We start from the raw sequence: 17,757 nt of genomic DNA on the forward strand, positions 1-17,757 counted from the left end.
ATACTTATAGTAGAGCTACCTGCGTACACATGAACCTACCGTTCTTCCTTAAAATATCAGACATTCAACAAGATGACCGACACTCAAATCTCATCAGGACCGACCGAACCTGTCAAACCCACCATGATTGGACTCTACGGAATCTCTGGAAGCGGCAAATCATATCTGCTAAAGCAACTGAAGAACGACAACGACTTCGCACACCAACACTTCACTTTCTATGATGGCTCTTCGCTTCTGGAGAATGTTGTGGACGGTGGATTGGATGCTTTTAAGAAGATGAAGGATAAACAACAGTACGAGTCCCGCGAAAAAGCCCTCTCCCTCGCTGCCAGTGAGTGCCAGGCGAACGCCAAGACAGGGGTTGTTGCGGGTCATTACATGTTCTGGCAGGCAGGCGACAAGGACGGACCGAAGAGAGTGGGTACAGAGAAGGACTGGGCAACTTACACACACATCATCTATCTTTTAGTCGACCCAGAGATCGTTGCCACGCGTACCAAAGAGGACAACATCAGAGAGCGCAAACAACTTCCAGTTGAGCAACTACGGAAGTGGCAAGAAGCCGAGATAACGGAATTACGTGCCGTCTGCCGTGATCACGGTATACTATTTACTACAATCACTGAGACGCCAACCACAACTTCGGGACGAACTGGAGAGCGACTCGCAGCACTGTTGAACAACTTCCAAGGCCATGTTGAGGCTGCGAATACCATTGCAGTTGAGCAGGCCGTTGATACTGCGCTTAGCGATCAAGACGGTCTCGATACAGTGCTTCTGCTGGATGCGGACAAGACGCTGGCTCCTCACGATACTGGACTGATGTTCTGGAAGGAGACAACGCTCCCAGATGGCTCCACCGAGTGTCCTTTAAAGGAAGTCTTCCAAAGTGGTTACTCGTATGCAGCCTTCCGGCAGGCCATGCTGCTCTACGAAGAGAAGGCAGATGACTTCGATGCCATATGTGCTAGTGTCGCGGCCAAAGTTGAGATGTACCCTGATATGATCGAGATGCTCACACGTGCTGGATGGTTTACCACACGGCATGTGGACGCACTCATCGTCACATGTGGTATCCGCCGAGTATGGGAGCTAGTCTTGGAACGCAACAATTTGGCGCACATAAAGGTCATCGGAGGCGGACAAACCTCAGACGGCTACGTCGTGACTGGAGAACTCAAAGGCGCCGTCGTCGACCATCTCCACAAGAAGAAATTGCGAGTACTAGCCTTCGGCGACAGTCCCCTCGACATGACTATGTTCCACAAAGCAGACGGCGCATACATCATCGTAGGAGACGAAGCCACCCGAAGCTCATCCATGGAGAAAACCCTCGCCAAAGCCATCACCGATAACAGCCTATCCGCCCTCCAGGTCCTCCTCCCACCCAGCGTCCCTCCACGTCTTGATCTCGATACCCTACCCAAAGCCGCCCTAGATGAAACAGAACTAGACCACATCTTCCGCGTTCACAGCGACCCATCAACCCGCTTCGTGCATGCAACAAGCCAGCCCTCCGCAAAGCTTCTCATGACACCTACGCGCGATGCTACAAAGCAGTCACACAGCCTACGCAAAGCGCACGAGCAGGTAGGCTACCACCTCGCAACCTCGTACCTAAGCACCATCACCGGCTTAGAAGAAATCGCCATCCCTCACGTCCAAGGCGGCGTCACAGACGGCTACCGTTTCCGCCACGAAAAAGCCACCTTGATCATCCCTCTGATGCGCGGTGGCGAACCCATGGCCTTCGGTGTTAGTAAAGCGCTTCCCAGCGCGGCGTTTGCCCACGCGAAGGTCTTTTCTGACATCGACCCCAAGAACTTCGAAGGCAAGCGTACGATAATCCTTGTCGACTCCGTCATCAATACCGGCAAGTCGATTGTGGAGTTCATGGTGCCGTTGAGAGAGGCGTGTCCACGAGTGCGGGTTGTGGTTGTTGCAGGGGTGGTACAGGAGGGCGCTGTTGTAGTCAAGGAAGGAGAAGGAGGAGGAAAGGGGGATGGGAATGGGTTTGCGGAGATGTTGAGGGATGACAAGGAGTTGTGGGTTGTGGCGTTGAGGAAGAGTGTGAATAAGTACAAGGGGAAGGGGGGTACGGATACGGGGCATAGGTTGTTTGGTACAACGAAGTTGGATTAAGGGTGGAATGAGAGATGTAGCATGGGGTTAGGGAAGGACAGGTGAGATTGAGAGAGTAGAGTAGTTAATTCAGAATGGAGTTTCTTCTAGGCACTGTGCATGTAGGGATCTCATGATGGAAGTGAGAAGACTTCTTCGACCTTGAATAGAATTGTGGTAGATCTCTAAAACATTGATCAAGACCAGCGTCGACATGTAATTACAATGACAGTATAAATAACGGGGGTATCTAACGAATGTCCTCAGCGACACAGAACAGAAAGCAGCTCTCTTTCTCTAAGCAGCGCCATTGAAAACATACCCTTCCAAGAAAGTAGAAAGAACGCGTCTAAACCCTCTACCCAACCCAGCCAAAATGCCCTTTCAAAGCTTCCCCTCCAACTCCCCCATCCACTCCTTCAGCTCAACCCTCTTTCCCCCATCCTTAACAAGCACCCTCCCAAACCACCCCAAAAGATCAAATCCAAGATCCCTGCTTAATCCCTGCACCCTCTTCATATTCCTCACGCCCAAATCATCATGCCCCATAACCTGCAGCGGACACCCCGCCTTAATCATCTCCCTCTGCTGATACTTATTCCCCTTGAACGCATCGTATGGCGAGCCACCTAGGATAAGAAACAGCAACGTGATAGCCAAGGACCAGAGATCTGAAGTCGCGGAGGGAGGAGAAGTAGAGGAGGAGCTGAGGAGCGACGGGTCGAGGTAATCCCATGTTCCGGCGCCGAGGGGAGACGCGGAGGATTCGATGGTGGCGGAGGGGTGGGAGAGGATGGTTGAGGAGAAGTCTGTGTAGATGGATTTGGGCGCGGCGGTTGATAGGGGGGAAGAAGAGGAGATGAGGATGTTGGAGGGTTTGATGTCGGCGTGGGTACATCCTTGGTTTTGCATCCATGCCAAGCTGTTGAGCAGTGCGAGTGCGATGCTAGGGAAGACTTCAGCCAGTCTCACTGCTCGAGCCTCTTCGTCGAGCGTGTTGAGCGTCTTCTGAATCCAGCCTTCCAGCGTGTCGTCCATGGCTTGGAGGAGGATGGCACCGTTGCGTGTGTCTAGGCCGTAGAAGGGGACGATGTGGTTTTCTGCGTCTGGGAAGCGGGAGAGGTAAGATAGGATTCTTGCTTCTGCGCTGAGTACCTTTTTGGCGCTGGTCATGGCTGGTACTTTTACTGCGTACATAGGTGGGGTGGCGGGGAGTCGACTGAGGTCTACGCCAGAGTCTATGCTTCGGACTGGGGTGAGTGGTGGAGTCATTTCGGGGCCACAGGGAGGCTGTGATGGGGACTGTTCGGTTGGTTTGGGTGGGCATGGTTTCGCGAGGAAGACATCGCTCCAGGCTCCTTCGCCGATGGTCTTCTTCCGCCCGCGATCATCCGTCTTGAACTCATAGTCCGTTAGGTGATACGGGAAGGTGGTGAGTTCAGTGCTGCCAGGTTGTGGTGACTCGTCCAGTGATAGTCGAGGCCGGCTGAGGGACGATATCGAATCGCCACGTCGTAGACTCGATAACGAACTTAGAAAGTCGGACGATGTCGAGTTGGACTTGGAATGCGAGGCGCTGCCAGGTGTGATAGGAGGTGTGTCGGCACCACTGTTGTGCATGCTTCGGGGATCATGCGCACCCATCGTTACAGATCTTTTCCTTGTTGGAGAGGTCGGTGGTGTAGAAAGCGTTCGTACGGCAAACGATCTTGAGAATATCTTGTCAGACGCACCGATCGTATGATCTTGGCTTGATGCGCTGTTCGTCAGCAGGTGAAGTTGGGGTTGTTGCCTCTTCTGCGTGAGTGGTGTCGCTGATGATTCGACTGCCGGCGGATCTTCCCTTGAAGCAGGGAAAGTGAACCGTGAAAGTTGCGCCATGTTCGTTTTACAGTAAGAGTTGCTTGACGATGTTCAAGTTTGACAAGTCACGCGGTAGAGTTACAGCGTGCGAGTAGCGCGTGGAGAACTGTTGCCTGAAGCTTGAAGCAACAGCGCGGGAGGGAAAGGTCCAGGGAACTTGAAGAGACGATGCGAAACAGGAACGAATTCTCAAACAAGACAAGAAACGTTGCAAAGCAAAAAAGGTGAGTGGACGTCTCTTTTTGAACGGGGCGTGTCAAACCTGGGTCTGGAACCGAGAGATGGGAACCAACAAAGAAAGGGAGATAGTATAGTGCTACAGGTAAAGGTACACGAGATAAGAGGACGGATCCACAAGCAGGCTACCGCGCAACCTACTAGAGAGTAAGAAGCATTGTCGATGATAGTCGCAATAAAACGATGGGCGGCGCGTGCGGAAGGCCCGCAGCCAAAGCGTTGTTGGCTGTGTGTCGATGAGTCGAAAAGCGATCGGGACCTGCAAACGGGTCTATAAGCAAAGAACCGCGCTGCGCCCCGGAGTATCCGGGGACGACGGGTGGCACTCGTGGAATCCCTACCCGTACCAACGCGATAGCAATCTTAGGCAGCGCTGTTGGACGCCGATGATTCGGTGGGGGAAGAGACAAAGCGCATCCCCTGGGAACACCTCCGTGATTCCAGAAGCCCACCCATTCACACGTCTTTCCTAGCCGGGTGGTCGCGCAGCTGGCTAAGAGCGGTAGCGCACTGATGGCGCGCTGTCCTTGGCTACGGGTCCCCAATTACTGGCCTGCGCTGGGTGAGCGTGCGTGGTTTGATTGGGCTGCGCGACCTCACCATTCCCCATCCAGGGTGTGCCTTTGTGTGCGACACGTTTGGCTGCGTGCCATGCCTCGCGCTCTCTGCTTGGATGGACATGCGAAACTTGACGTTTTTGCTCGGAGTTTCTCTGGAGACTTTCGGTGCTTCTTTTCTGTGACGTCGTTATTGACACCGTGGCTGGTGGAGATGGGCTGCGGCACTTGTCGCACTTGTCACAGCTAAGTCATGAGATCGTGAAGGCTGTGGAGCTATCGTGAGTTATCGCTAGCCTGTCGTTGGCTCACATCGCTGGTGTATCTTTTGACTGCCGTCCCGTCCGAGTCACCATGACAGCGAAACGTGGAGATGAGCTGAGCGGCTGAAGATCATCTACTACATGCTGTCATCACCGAAAAGATTTATCCTGCATCGTGACCTTCGTTATACCTTCTTTCGTCAGCGCTTACTGTGAAAACTGGGGCAACTCCGCCGACGCCCCCTGCTCTGCGCTTGCGGCATCAAGCATCGTGAACAAACTACCCCGGATGAAATGCCGGTAGCTCAATAAAGTGTTTTTTGTTGACGTAGCTGAGCTTCAAGCTTTCGAACCAAGACTAGGACAACGGGCGTGGGCTTATCGACCGCACGTATAGTTCGCAGATTGCGCTAGATGCACACGGCTGCATGTGGGGGCTATCGAGCTTGTACTGCTTAACTGCCCATCGGGTGATTCCTCAAGCCACCCGTTCACCGAAACGTGGGAGTCATCTTCAGATCCATCCTGTTGATATCGCGCACGCCAGATTAGGCATGTACCACGCTGATAAGCGAAATTTGACAGCCCAATCTACCAACCTCGAATAGCCGCCATGCACGAGAGTGGAGCCCGACCAAACCTCATGCTGCGAACCATCTGATCTGTATACTTAGGGGTTAGCCATCCTTCCAGCCAAAACTTTCATGGCTCAAATTTGCTTCTTATCAAGTCCACGGTAGGTCAAAGGGAGAAGATAGATCAACTTGAATAATCGACGATTCATTGCTCTGCTACTCTATCTCCTTCTCACCGAGCCACCGCCGATCGACTGTCCGTCCTACGCTGGACCACGGTACTACGCTGCGAACAGAAACGCTGAAGGGAATTGGTAATAGTCTTCCACTGCGCCCATTGCTTGAACAAAGGAGATAAGGACACCCAGACACAAAGAGAAAAGAGCAACCGATGAAGTGCCAGAGGTAGAAAGACTACATATATACGAGATGGATATAGGTATTATCATCCTCCATGCTGATCAGTCAACGGAAAACCCAAAAGTACCACTCTCTGCCCAACCGGATACAGAGAGATCGAAGAAAACGCCGGCTTCATGATGGGTAATCGTGTGATTGCGCCCTCTGCACTGATGCCATGTGAACCCATTTCGATTGATGATTACAGTATATTGGTGTGGATACCCAAGATATGCACAAAACGCATAGATAGCTCAGAACCTGTTTTGTTGATTTTGATGTTGCTGCTGCTGAGCGACTGAGGAGCGATGATACGAATCGATGATTTGGCCCACCTGCTCCTCGTGCTCGCTCTGGCGTCAATTATCGTATCCTGCGCCTCGTTGCCATGGGCTTGAGGTATTGGCCTGTCGGTACTGTTGTTGACCTTGGCCATTGCTACCAGGACGGTATGATGGTGCTGGGCTGCGGCGCTCGTAGAAGGATGGCGGTGCTGGTGAGACAGTTCCGTCATTGCCCTGGCTCCGTGGTGGCACGGCAGCGTAGTGCTCGTTGAAGCCGCCCTCCTTAGCAGCCATTTGGCGCTGCTCTTCGGAAGAGTAGTCGTCATCGTCGTCAATGCGGCTTCGTGATCCGGTGTATGGGTGGGTGCCCTTACCCTCACCACGAGCAGTCGCACCGAGGGCGTCGAGCTCAGTAGTCAACTGGGTTTGCGACTTGATGAAGGAGCCACGGTCATCGCGCATTGGCTGGTAGCGGGTATCGGGGTTCTTGGTGAACAGAGCGAATCCAGACGAGACAAGAAGCATGAGAAGGAGGATCAGGGCGAAGGCGGCATTAATGATGAAGAAGATGACACCCATGACACCAGTGACGATAGCCTACGAACGTTAGTTGGGAATTGTGGTGGAAGTGAGGGCTACTTACAGGCTGGTTGAAAATCTCGGTGAACATCAACAGGAAGAAGGCGCTGAGGAAGTTGACAGCAGCAATGGCAATGTTGAAACCATTGGTCTTCTTGTCCATCCAGGGACGAAGGACGCATACACCGACAAGCAGAGCAGCCTCGATGAGAACGATGGCGATGGCCTGAACCTTGAATGCACCTTGCGCAAGACCAACAAACATGGCCTTGATGAGGAGGTATCCGAGCCATGGGATGATGAACCAGTAGGCGGCCGCCTTGAATTGAACGTAGAGGAAGCCCCACTTGTTGAGCGCGACAGGGTCCGAATAGAGGATGTATGCAGGGTTCTTGTGCATGGCGATGGAGCGTTGGGCGATTCGGACCACCTTGGAAGAAGCCCATGCGAGGATACCAATCATGGTGAGCATAGAAAGGATAGCCAGAACGACCAGACCAGCAGAGTCACGCTTAGTTAACTCCCAGAAGCTCAGCATCATCATCTGCGGGAAGCCAATGAGGACGACACGGAAGAGAATACCCTTGAGCACAGTCTGCCAGCCGTTGCGGAAGTCGACGAACTTGTCGCCCTTCATCTTGCCGGCCTTGACTAGACCCTCGCAGATGTACTTGAAAGCCACGACACCGATCACGGTAAAGAGGACAAAGATGACGAAGAAGGTGTATCCGGTGAAGAAGATGTTGGTCGTTTCGATCTTGGCCTTGAAACCAACACGCTCGATGCCGTGGAGAACCAAGCGGTCTCCTCCAGCCTGTGCCTCGGTGGCGGCAGCGTTACTACGGGCCATAAGGCGACCGACAGCTCCGGTGGTGAAGTCCAGCGCACGCCTCATCTTCCTCGACTTCTGGACCTCAATGGAGATGTACGACAGCTGGGACAGGTAGGTGGTCGGGCTTCCGCCAGTAGCACGCTGGTACCATGTTGCCATATCCTGGAGGAATTGAACACGGATGAGACCCATGGTCCATTGGAAGTTCTGGGTCCAGGCGGACACGATGGGCGGGAGAGGGACGGCGCAGAGACCGATGAAGGCCTGCGCTTGGAAGTAACCGAATAGCGACATGGCGTTGGCGGCAACGTGCGCGGCGGTGTTGGAATGACCCAGTCCAGACGTTATAGCGGATGCCATGAGACCCAGACCCGCTATGACAGCCGTCACCCATGCAACAGCCTTCTGGTCGACCGAATGTCCGTTTGACAGCTCTGCTTCTACACACGCGAGTTGTTGATGGGTCTCTGCAGACCTGATCTTGACTCGTACGACTGCGTCGAGATCGGGGATTGTGTATGCGATGCCTGTGTGGTGTTAGGGGGGTTGGGCAGCAACTTTGGACGTTTCTTACCTGGGATGACGCTCATGATGTCCTGGCTAATGTCGATGTTGGATTTGATAGTCAGCGGTCCGGCGTTCATTGGGCACATGCCCTCGAGCTCCTTCTGACCGCAGGGGTCGAGCTTCTCGTTCATGGCGGAGTATCCGTAGACGAGCAGTTCGATGTCGGCCTCAATCTTGCCGGCAATGTTGGAGATACCCTCGATCTTGAAGCCCAGACTGCGGTTGCTGGGGGTGAATGCGACGTTGAAGAGGGTGGCGGAGAAGCTGGAGTTGGACATGCACGGGTTGAGCGACTTGGATTCGATGATGCGCTCGCCCGAGACGACGGGCGCCGCGATGGCTGCGAGCCATAGCAGCGACTTGGAGAGGGAGAACTTCATGGCGGGCGGTGTTGTTGTGGTGTATTAGGTGCGCGGAGCGAGGTGCCTCAAGGCGCGGGCGTACTCCTTACGAGTACTGCGGAGGGAGGTCGGCCAAACCAGCGGCGCGAGGGAGTCCGTCAGTCACAGTGAATGGGGTTCGTTTGCGTCCTGGAGGCGTGAATAGAAGGGTGGGTTGCGGGTGAAGGTGCGGGTGAGCGAGTGGCAGTCGGGAGCGACGAATGGGCGGTGATGTCGAAAGAGGTGGTTGCGCAGGACAACTGGGGAAGGGAAACCGGGAAGCAGCGAGGCGAAGAGGCCTGTCTGTCGGCGGCTGGGCGACGCTAGGGCTAGTACAAGGAAGGGGATATGTGTAAACGACCGGACGGGCGCGATCAGCACTTGCACGCAACCCAATAAAAACGATTCAGCGCGCTCTCGTCGTCACCTAACGCTGGTGTTTGGAAAGTGCCTGAGGAGAGCAGGAGATGGGGCGGATGGTAAGAGGATGCCAGCTCGCAGGAGCTGAGGTCTATGCACCGCGTGCCGGCTGCTTCAGGGGAGCGAGACTGCGACGGTCGCGGCGAGTGGGCCAGATGAATACGCGCGGCACCTGCTCAGCGCCCAGCCTCAGAGCATCCAACGGCTGTCAAGTTTGCGATCGCAAGGAACAGTCGGAGCATTTACGGACTGCGCTATGCTCTACTGCTCTTGAGTTCGTCAACACTTGCTTCTCTGCCAGACGCCTTTGTCTTCGCAGGCTCCAGAACGCGCGCCTTCTTCTTTGACCAAGCTGGAACACTCGGATGAGGCAGGGGCGAGGGGGCAGGGGCACTTGCTTCGCCACACTCGCACGCAGGAACAATCTCGTCGGGCCAATCAACACGACGCTCTAGGCCTCTTCTCGCGCTGACTGAAAGTCTGCCAGCCAGGTCCGCCCAGCTCTTCGTATTTCCTCTAATTTTATTGCCGTATACGCGCGAAACCGACATTTCACTCTTCCAGCCCATCCCCGGCCGCTGCACATTGCCGCTCCCTGAAGGATGTCAATATTATGCCATCCGGAATCCTGCGGCACACCAAGTCTGGACTGTCTGGCCAGCGACCCCATCCGTGCTCTCGGCACCAGCGGATGGCTGCACGCAAATAGACCACACCCAGCCTCTCCAGCCAATCATGCCAATCATGCCGCATCTGACTGTGGCGCACTTGGCCAGCGAGGTCAATGAGCCGTCGACTCGCTGCAAGCGGCGCCATCTTCACCACATCGAGATGGACAAGACTACACTGCAGCGTAGTCTGCCTGCTGTTTCTGGGCGCTGGACACTACGGCATCTCCATCCGCAGCTTGCGTAATGCCCTCACGTGGCATCAGTCTAAACATCATTGTTTCCACCACCATATCGGCCCTCCGTGGACTGAAAGTGTTTACCCAGCCACCGCTCACCACTGTACCACCGGACGATCATCATTCAAGCCATGGGACAGACGTCATGAGCCCACTTGCGCAACGCGTGTCTGCGAACGATCAACGAACGTCTCACCCACATCTGAAACACGCGATCTGCCCATCTACCTCAGAGATTTCCGGCCCGCTCACATCTATCGATACACTTTGCGCAGCCTCATCTTCCAACCTTTCGCACTGGGCTGACCCTGAAGATCGTCATCTTCCCTATGCGCGCCTAGCGGTGGAGCTGCCCCACCAGCCTTGGAACAAGTGGGCGCGAACGCGTAACCGCACGTTTGACCAACATCAACAAACTTGCATCAACCATCTTACTGCCGTTCTTTGTGGTCTTTTGTTTGACGGAAACTCATCAACATTGCGGATGCTCGTAGAAGATACTCAAGTTCTCCAGCTTCATTCACCAGTAGACATGAAGCTGCCTGACGTGACTAGCAACGCGCTGCACCAAAGGTCTGTGGATTTCCTTCTCTTCTCTCTTTCATTCTGTGTGTCGGAGTCTGCAATTCGTCTCTAGACCTGACTGTGGCCGATGGACGTCTTCTTCGAAAACCCCGTTTCTCAGATCTGGGGTTTCCACTAGCTGCACAACACCCGACTAAAAGCTTGCATCATGCCCCTCATGCGGCACGGCTTTTGTAACGCTGATGCCTAGTACATCCGCCTCCTCTATACAAATATCGGTGATGACAACTTTGGACGTTTCGCAGGTGCTTGTATATCCCGTCACTACACTGCCCATTCAGGAGCCCATAGCTCAACATGTCTGCAAAACCTCCATTCCCTATCTTTAATCCAGGTATTCCATTCGAAGGTCCGACGTTTCACCCCTTCTCACTACTTCCAACTACTTCCAAAACAACTACGACTATTGATATGGCGATCCGCCATCCGGCGTCAGCGCATCATTAAAGTCGACATCTCCAGTCCCTGGCTAGCAGACCCTTCAACCTGCCTGGAGCGTGTAGGAGATGCGTTTCGTGGCAACGCCAGAATACTTGCAGAGTGCGGAAGCAGGCACCTCGTTACGCTTCACGGGCACCAGATCCTGAGCAAATACTTTCGTGTTTGTCAAGATTCTCGACGGGAAGCTTTCCTATTTTACCGCGAAGTTCGAAGCGCAAGACCATGTTATGGATGTGCTGCCCGCTTTTGGGTTTTGGTTGTTCCCGTTGGAGGCAATGAAGATGATGGTGAATGAGAGTGATAAATCTGATAGATGTGTTTTCGATATGAGTATGGTGATACCGGGGCTTGGGGTATCTGTTATGCACGGCCGTTAGCGCACTGCTATGACTTGCTCATGGGTACGTTGTAACGTTGCGGATCCTCGTCTGATCAAGGCCGGAAAAGACTCGATCTGAAAGGAGCACCAAGGAGAAACTTGGCAGTTCAGATAGCATATCAAAGGTATTCTAGTCGACAACCTTCTTCTACTTGCGGGGTCGGGATGACGGAAACGCAGTGTTTGTTTGCTCCTCCGTCCGCGGCGGTGTGTAGGCGTTTGAAGGTATGCAAGCTCCCGCCCTTCACTTCCTATTTTCCCCATCGGCGAGCAAACGGATCTGCGCACGTGCGCTGAATACCGACTATTCTTAATAATCGTACTTTGGATACATTGCCCTCTCGTACTATCAAGCATCCAAGTCCAAGATGTCGCACGCTATCACTGCCTTCGAGCACAAGACTGATGGCCCTGACAATCACAACCAAGCCAAACTTCAACTACTGCTAAAGAACAAGCTTCAAGGCGTACCGCCTAACCACCTCCCCACAGTCACACTAGCGGACATCCTCGACCAAACTCCACGAGCGCTAGATATCGCCAACATACCACCAGATATCCAACTCCCGTTTTTCCTCCACAACCGCGCCGCCATCGACCGCTACGCGAGCAAGCCCATCAAAGATGGAGAAAAACAAAGTATGGAAATCACTCGAGCGATCTGGTTCTACCGACTCGACCAAACGCACCATTTCCAACGCTTCCATGACACCATGAGGTGGAACACCGCGATCTTCGTTGCGCTGTTAGCTCAACACTCGCAGTCAAGCGACCAGAGTAACTCTGCATACAGTGAAGCAGGAGTACTCGATCGTCGTCGTGGAACCATAGACTCCTACCGCCCCGGACGGGTTACCACTCCCACACACGCACCCATCCCTCCTGCTGCCATTCGTTTCATAAAGCAATACCTCGCCGCCGTCATCGAACACCACAACACACCCACCTCCAGCTTTGCCGCCCGAGAGTCCTTCATCCTGACATGGAAAACCGGACCATGGGAATTATTCACCGTGTTTGGCGGTGCGCAGAAGAAACTGCTCAAGAACGCCATGAAGAAGCTGAGCAAAGAGTGGGAGGCTGAGTTGCGTGTTGCAGAGTCACAGTTGGGTAGGGAGCGGTACGAGAGAAAGGTTGGCAAGTTTGTTGGTGGGGTGGTGCCTGGGAAGAGGGAGATGGGTGTGCGTGCTGAGGAGGTGAAGAGCGAGGATGGGAATGTCGATAAGGCAAACATGGTGTTGCCTGAGTGGGGAGGAGACGAAGGAAATAGTGGTAATGCACTGTTGCAAGCGCTTCTGGCTCCGTACGTACCGCAGACCAATGAGGCGAGGGGACAGGATGGAAAGGGGGTTAAGAGCGCAGTGGTTGAGGTCGAAGGTACACTGGTTACGGATGTGAGATCTGCTATTTCGGCTTTGCAGAAGATGGAGCCGAGGGATATTCTACCGGTGCTTATCCGCTTGTTTCCAGCATAGATGGACGTCTTGCGTTGACTTGGGCTATTAGATACCCGTGGCTGGAGATTCATGAGTCTGCTAAGAGGGCTGTAGAGGCCTTGGCATACTACATTGAACCTTCGGGACATTAGACACATGTAAAGAATCATCGCGAACCACAATGCCTCGAAACCTTTATAGTAGTACAAAATTCCCTTCTGTCAAAGCCATCACGTTCAAAGAAAGACATAATATACGTTCAAACAAATGAGATTCGTAAGTCTATCATCGGTATCTACTAGTCATACACCGCTCATTAACCTTTCCATTACCTTCTTTCCATCCAAAGCCATCCATCTACTGGGGCTTGAGTACACCACGGTACCTCATCTTTCCATCCCTGAGGGTGGCCATTGCCTCCTCGATACCACTCTCAGTAAGCGGGAACTCCATGGTGATAGGCTTAATACCGTGTAGAGCGGAGAAAGCCAACATGCTGCGGTGAACAGCGCGGGCGGCAACAACAGAGCCCTGAACAGTGATACCCTTGGCGATAAGAGCCATGTGGTTGATAGCAAAGTCGTCATCGGAAACGGTCATGGGGAAAATGATGGCGTTGTTGTTGAGAACAGGGAGCATAAGCTTCCAGTCGGGCATGACAGAAGTGGTGACAAGGAGAGCGTCAACAGGGCGGCTGACGCTGATCTCAGACTTGCCCTTCATGGCGATGAACTCCTTTGCGCCGAGCTTCATGGCCTCGTCCTTCTTGCTCTCGGATCCGGAGAAGACGACGACGTCGCAACCCATCTTGGCGGCGTACTGGATGGCCAAGTGGCCGAGACCGCCAACACCCATGACACCGACGCGGTCGGTGGGCTTGACGTTGTAGGTGTGCAGAGCGTTGAAGACGGTGGCTCCACCGCACATCAGGGGTGCGGCTTCGGCGTCGGTGAGCTCATCGGGTACCTTGAAAACGAAGGCCTCGCGCTGGACGGAGTGGGAAGCAAAGCTGCCCTGGTCGAGGTTGGCCATGCCGTACATTTGGCGCTCGCTGCAGTAGGTTTCCTGGCCTGTGAGGCACTTGTCGCAGCGGCCGCAGGAGTTATGCTCGTAACCCCATCCAACGCGGTCGCCCTTCTTCAAGTCCTGCACGTTGGGTCCAAGCTCCTCTACGACACCGACACCCTCGTGGCCGAGGGCCATGTCGGCGCCCTTGTAGTGCTCATCGGTTCCGCAGAGACCGGAGGCGGTTACTTTGATGAGAACCTGGTCGTTCTCGAGGTCGGGCTTAGTGGTTTGCGACTTGACAATCTTGCTCTCCTTGGAGCCCTTGTAGACGGTGAAAGAAGGCATCTTGATGGTGGTGTGTTGTGATGTAGTATACGTTGAAAGGTGATGTAATGGAAAAACTTTTGGGTATCTTGTTGCAAAAGTGATGAAAGTTGATGTGAAGTTGATTGCTATGTTCACAAAGACTACCGCGACTTACTGTTATATATGATTAGAGCCAACCTACAGCTCATTCTTACATGTGCCATGAATGTCGCTGGAGCTACGTTCGAAAACTTCTCCCCCATGACGTCGCGTATTGATAATGCACAGGGTCTTTGGGTCCAGGGTCTGGATATCGCCGTGCCTTACACATTGGGTGCGTCGACCGCCACTAGAAAACGTGGTTTTGTGGGTCGCATCTCCAGCATGACAATTTCGAGATCTGCCGATTCCGGTATAGTCGCTTCCTCATGCTGCATCTTCGAGGTGTTGTCAGCTGTGATGCAGCTGATTAATGTAGGCTATATCGTCGCGATTACGCGTTGTCGGCACAGCATGCAGCCTATACCTGCACATTGTAAAAGAAATATTGAGCTGCGAAATCCAGAGGACGCCTCGGACAGCATCGGCCAACCATCCCACCGCTGTTGCAGGACTGCCGAAATGTCCGCAATAGTGAGACGTGCGTCTGGAACGTGTCGGAATGATATGGATTTCCATGTGCCAGACGCCGCTTGTGTGGAGCAAAAGACGTTGTTCCTGACCCCAATGCGGATGCGGCTCTGCTCGAGGAGTCCATGACGTAGGTGGTGCCGGGGCGCCCGTCCGATGATTGCGCTACATCACCGAACTGTTCGGCCCTTTCAATGACCTGATTCTCAGAGGCTGGCGCGAGTCTTGTCCGATCGTAATGCGCATTACAGATCTTTCGTTTAGCGGCTACTTGTTGCCGAGTCCGTGGGGATGGAAGTGTGGCGTTTGTTGGGGCCCATGTGCAGCGGCCTGGAGTTACGCCTTTGGGGCAATGGGGACGATGCCACCAAATGCTTACCCAACCCCGAAACTTTCGGATCGCAAGTCGGAGTGGTGATAAGAGATGAACTGCGATACGGATTCTTGGCGTCGGTCCTGAATTTCATGCAGTCTGAGCGTAGAAGTCACCTTGCGGCAAATCCCCAGCTGCAGACTCGAACAAGAGGGTGTGGAAAGCGTTAGCTCTCGCAGCTGTAGAATCAAACTCGATCTCTGGCATACTCACCTACAGTCATACAGAACTAGCTTTCGTTCTCGGAGCCGCTTCAATGGTAGCAAACAAGTTGTTTTCAGGGTTCAAGCTATGTGAGCGGCCAGAATTTAATAAAGACACGAGAAAGTACCATGATGGATGCGAAGGGAGAAGGTAGTTCCGTGCGTCATCACCGACATGAACGCAAACCCTTGCAACTCTTTCAGCAACGCTGAAACCCAAGGTCTGGTGTTGCGACAAACTCTGAACGCTGTGTAACTGAATTTAGATCAGTATGCTTTGGTAGACGGACCAACGTAGTCGCCCAACAAACATCATACTGAACCGGAGATCGTTCCGTTATCAGGGCATCCGCAAGATTGCCTTGATCCCATGATGATATCCATCAACGAATTTATCACCACGCTGGGAGTTCTTTATCACGCGCAAGACGCGAAAGATTTGAAAACCATTCACGAGAAGCCCAGGAGTTTAAATGTCTGGTATCATTACGTGTTGAACTAATGATAACCCAGGCTCATTCTATCCGACTAACATACCAGCAAACAATAGCTAGCAACGACGCCAAAAGCCTTCAAAACGCCCTTCGAACCTACCAACTACCCCCAAGAACCCACACCCCGCCTCTCTAACAAACAATCTTATACCCCCTCTTAAACACCGGCACAGGATCACACGTGGGCGGCTCACTAAGCACATACGGCGCACCGGCCTCTTCCGAACAATCCACCGAGTCGAAGAGTTGCACTATACGCCTCATCAGCCACCGCAGTCATCATGCTGGGACAAAGGTTTACTTACATTCGCAGCCCCGAAGAGCGATGCGTAGTACCTGCAGACTTGCCTGGTTTGGTTCAAGCGGATAACACTTGTCAGACACGATGTTGTCGTGTGGAAAGGAGAGACAGGGGTTGTTGGCAGCGCATTCAGAGCACGACCATGATGTGAAGGAGCCGGCGTTGGGGATGGGATTGGGTACGGGGCTGCGGAGGGTGGGCGTGAGGGGGGAGGCGAGGGTTGTCGCTGCGAGTGCGAAGGTCATGGTGAGGAAACGCATGATTGAAGATGTGGATAAGCTCAGGTTGATCGCGATGATTGTGTTGAAAGTGATGGAACTGTAGAGGTGTAATCTGGAGTGGCTTTATATGCGCTTTCTCGCAATAAATATGGGAACAGCGAGACAGCAGACAACGAGCTTCGATCATCGACGTCTTGGTATCTCCAGGTCATATCCATGTGACTTGAGTATACGACCAATGTCTTCTCCATACTCCCTGACGACTTCCTCTCACCTAATCCTTGGGTTGTAGTAGAAGGAACTTGGCAGAGATATTCTTTTCATATATTGCTCGGTCAAATATCCTTACAGTAAGCACTTGCTTTATGTGGAAGTAGCACATCATACAAACAAAATCCTCGGATCATTTGTTCTACCTGCTCACATCACATAACGCCTTAGCGATGGTCACGTTTCACTCGAAGACGGCGATAGTAGCGACCCGATATATTTCAATATAGCCTAGCTCGCACCGTGTGTTGAACACGGCCAACGAACTGGACTGGCTCTAGTAAGTCGGATCGAAAGGATATTGTAATGACTGTCGTCTGAGGACATTCTCTCAGCTAAGCAGTGCGCTGTTGCCAGCTCCTCTCCATCTAATCACCAAGTCGTCACTCGGTCTCCATCATAAGCGTAACCGGGATGACCCGCTTAAGAGCAGATAGCCTGGTAAGAGAACTTCTGCGACACATTGATGCAGTCGCTGGGGGCAGTGGTGAAGGTATCGGTTGGTGTACCAGTGCAGTTGTTCGAGGTGTAGAACTCGACTATTCCCGTTAGATTACGATAATCGACAATAAACGTTGTCGCGACTCACGGCGGCAGTTGGCACGAGTCTTCTCCAAGAAGAAGACGCGGGCGCTCTGCAAGGGCAGGAAAACGCACTCGTTGCTGTGGATGTTCTGCTGCTGCAGAGCCTGGGGTGCGCAGTCGGCGTTGGCGTAGGCCTCGACTGAGTAGTGGACGTTAGTGGGAACAGTATTCTGCGTAGATGGGGAAGGGACGCACAAGAGGCAACGTTCTCAAGCGAGATCTGAGCGACGGCAACTGAGGCCATGATGGCGGCGACGATGGCGGAGGTGAACTGCATCTTGAAGATTTGGGTTTTTGGTGGAGCTAAAAGATATTGAATGTAGTGATACTGTAGAAGATGCTGTCGTGGTTGTCCTTCCAAACACATCCATCCTTGGAGGTTTTATACCTCAATTCCTCAGTGCTTTCGGTTTCGCCCGTCATCTCGTCTCGCTCGAGGCGTTTGTTGGAGCTCATCGTGGCTTGTTGCGGTGAACAGAATACGAATGTGATTCATCATCGTGTCTGATGGGCTTGCCATGCAAGTGGCCGGACACAG

At 53.2% G+C, this 17,757-nt stretch overlaps 6 protein-coding genes across 6 annotated transcripts; 2 read left to right on the forward strand and 4 right to left on the reverse strand.

The window, feature by feature from the left end:
* Positions 1–72: 72 nt before the first annotated feature.
* Positions 73–2,145, forward strand: J4E92_003310 (uncharacterized protein; the record flags this gene model as incomplete). Its single annotated transcript, XM_051494708.1, has 1 exon — positions 73–2,145. One exon carries the CDS (start codon positions 73–75, stop codon positions 2,143–2,145), a length of 2,073 nt encoding a protein of 690 aa, XP_051355001.1.
* A 363-nt stretch (positions 2,146–2,508) lies between these two features.
* On the reverse strand, positions 2,509–3,768 carry J4E92_003311 (uncharacterized protein; the record flags this gene model as incomplete). Its single annotated transcript, XM_051494709.1, has 1 exon — positions 2,509–3,768. One exon carries the CDS (start codon positions 3,766–3,768, stop codon positions 2,509–2,511), a length of 1,260 nt encoding a protein of 419 aa, XP_051355002.1.
* A 2,609-nt stretch (positions 3,769–6,377) lies between these two features.
* J4E92_003312 (uncharacterized protein) lies at positions 6,378–8,660 on the reverse strand (the record flags this gene model as incomplete). The annotated part of the gene is made up of 3 exons (XM_051494710.1): positions 6,378–6,899; positions 6,946–8,240; positions 8,288–8,660. 3 exons carry the CDS (start codon positions 8,658–8,660, stop codon positions 6,378–6,380), a joined length of 2,190 nt encoding a protein of 729 aa, XP_051355003.1.
* A 3,100-nt stretch (positions 8,661–11,760) lies between these two features.
* J4E92_003313 (uncharacterized protein) lies at positions 11,761–12,867 on the forward strand (the record flags this gene model as incomplete). Its single annotated transcript, XM_051494711.1, has 1 exon — positions 11,761–12,867. One exon carries the CDS (start codon positions 11,761–11,763, stop codon positions 12,865–12,867), a length of 1,107 nt encoding a protein of 368 aa, XP_051355004.1.
* Positions 12,868–13,185: 318 nt separating this feature from the next.
* J4E92_003314 (uncharacterized protein) lies at positions 13,186–14,181 on the reverse strand (the record flags this gene model as incomplete). Its single annotated transcript, XM_051494712.1, has 1 exon — positions 13,186–14,181. One exon carries the CDS (start codon positions 14,179–14,181, stop codon positions 13,186–13,188), a length of 996 nt encoding a protein of 331 aa, XP_051355005.1.
* Positions 14,182–17,057: 2,876 nt separating this feature from the next.
* Positions 17,058–17,463, reverse strand: J4E92_003315 (uncharacterized protein; the record flags this gene model as incomplete). The annotated part of the gene is made up of 3 exons (XM_051494713.1): positions 17,058–17,173; positions 17,224–17,358; positions 17,415–17,463. The coding sequence occupies 3 exons, from the start codon at positions 17,461–17,463 to the stop codon at positions 17,058–17,060; spliced, it is 300 nt and encodes a 99-aa protein (XP_051355006.1).
* Positions 17,464–17,757: the final 294 nt, after the last annotated feature.

This window comes from Alternaria infectoria (assembly GCF_024043175.1).
Source record: "Alternaria infectoria strain BMP 0036 chromosome Unknown scaffold_4, whole genome shotgun sequence".
NCBI classification, from domain to species: domain Eukaryota; kingdom Fungi; phylum Ascomycota; class Dothideomycetes; order Pleosporales; family Pleosporaceae; genus Alternaria; species Alternaria infectoria.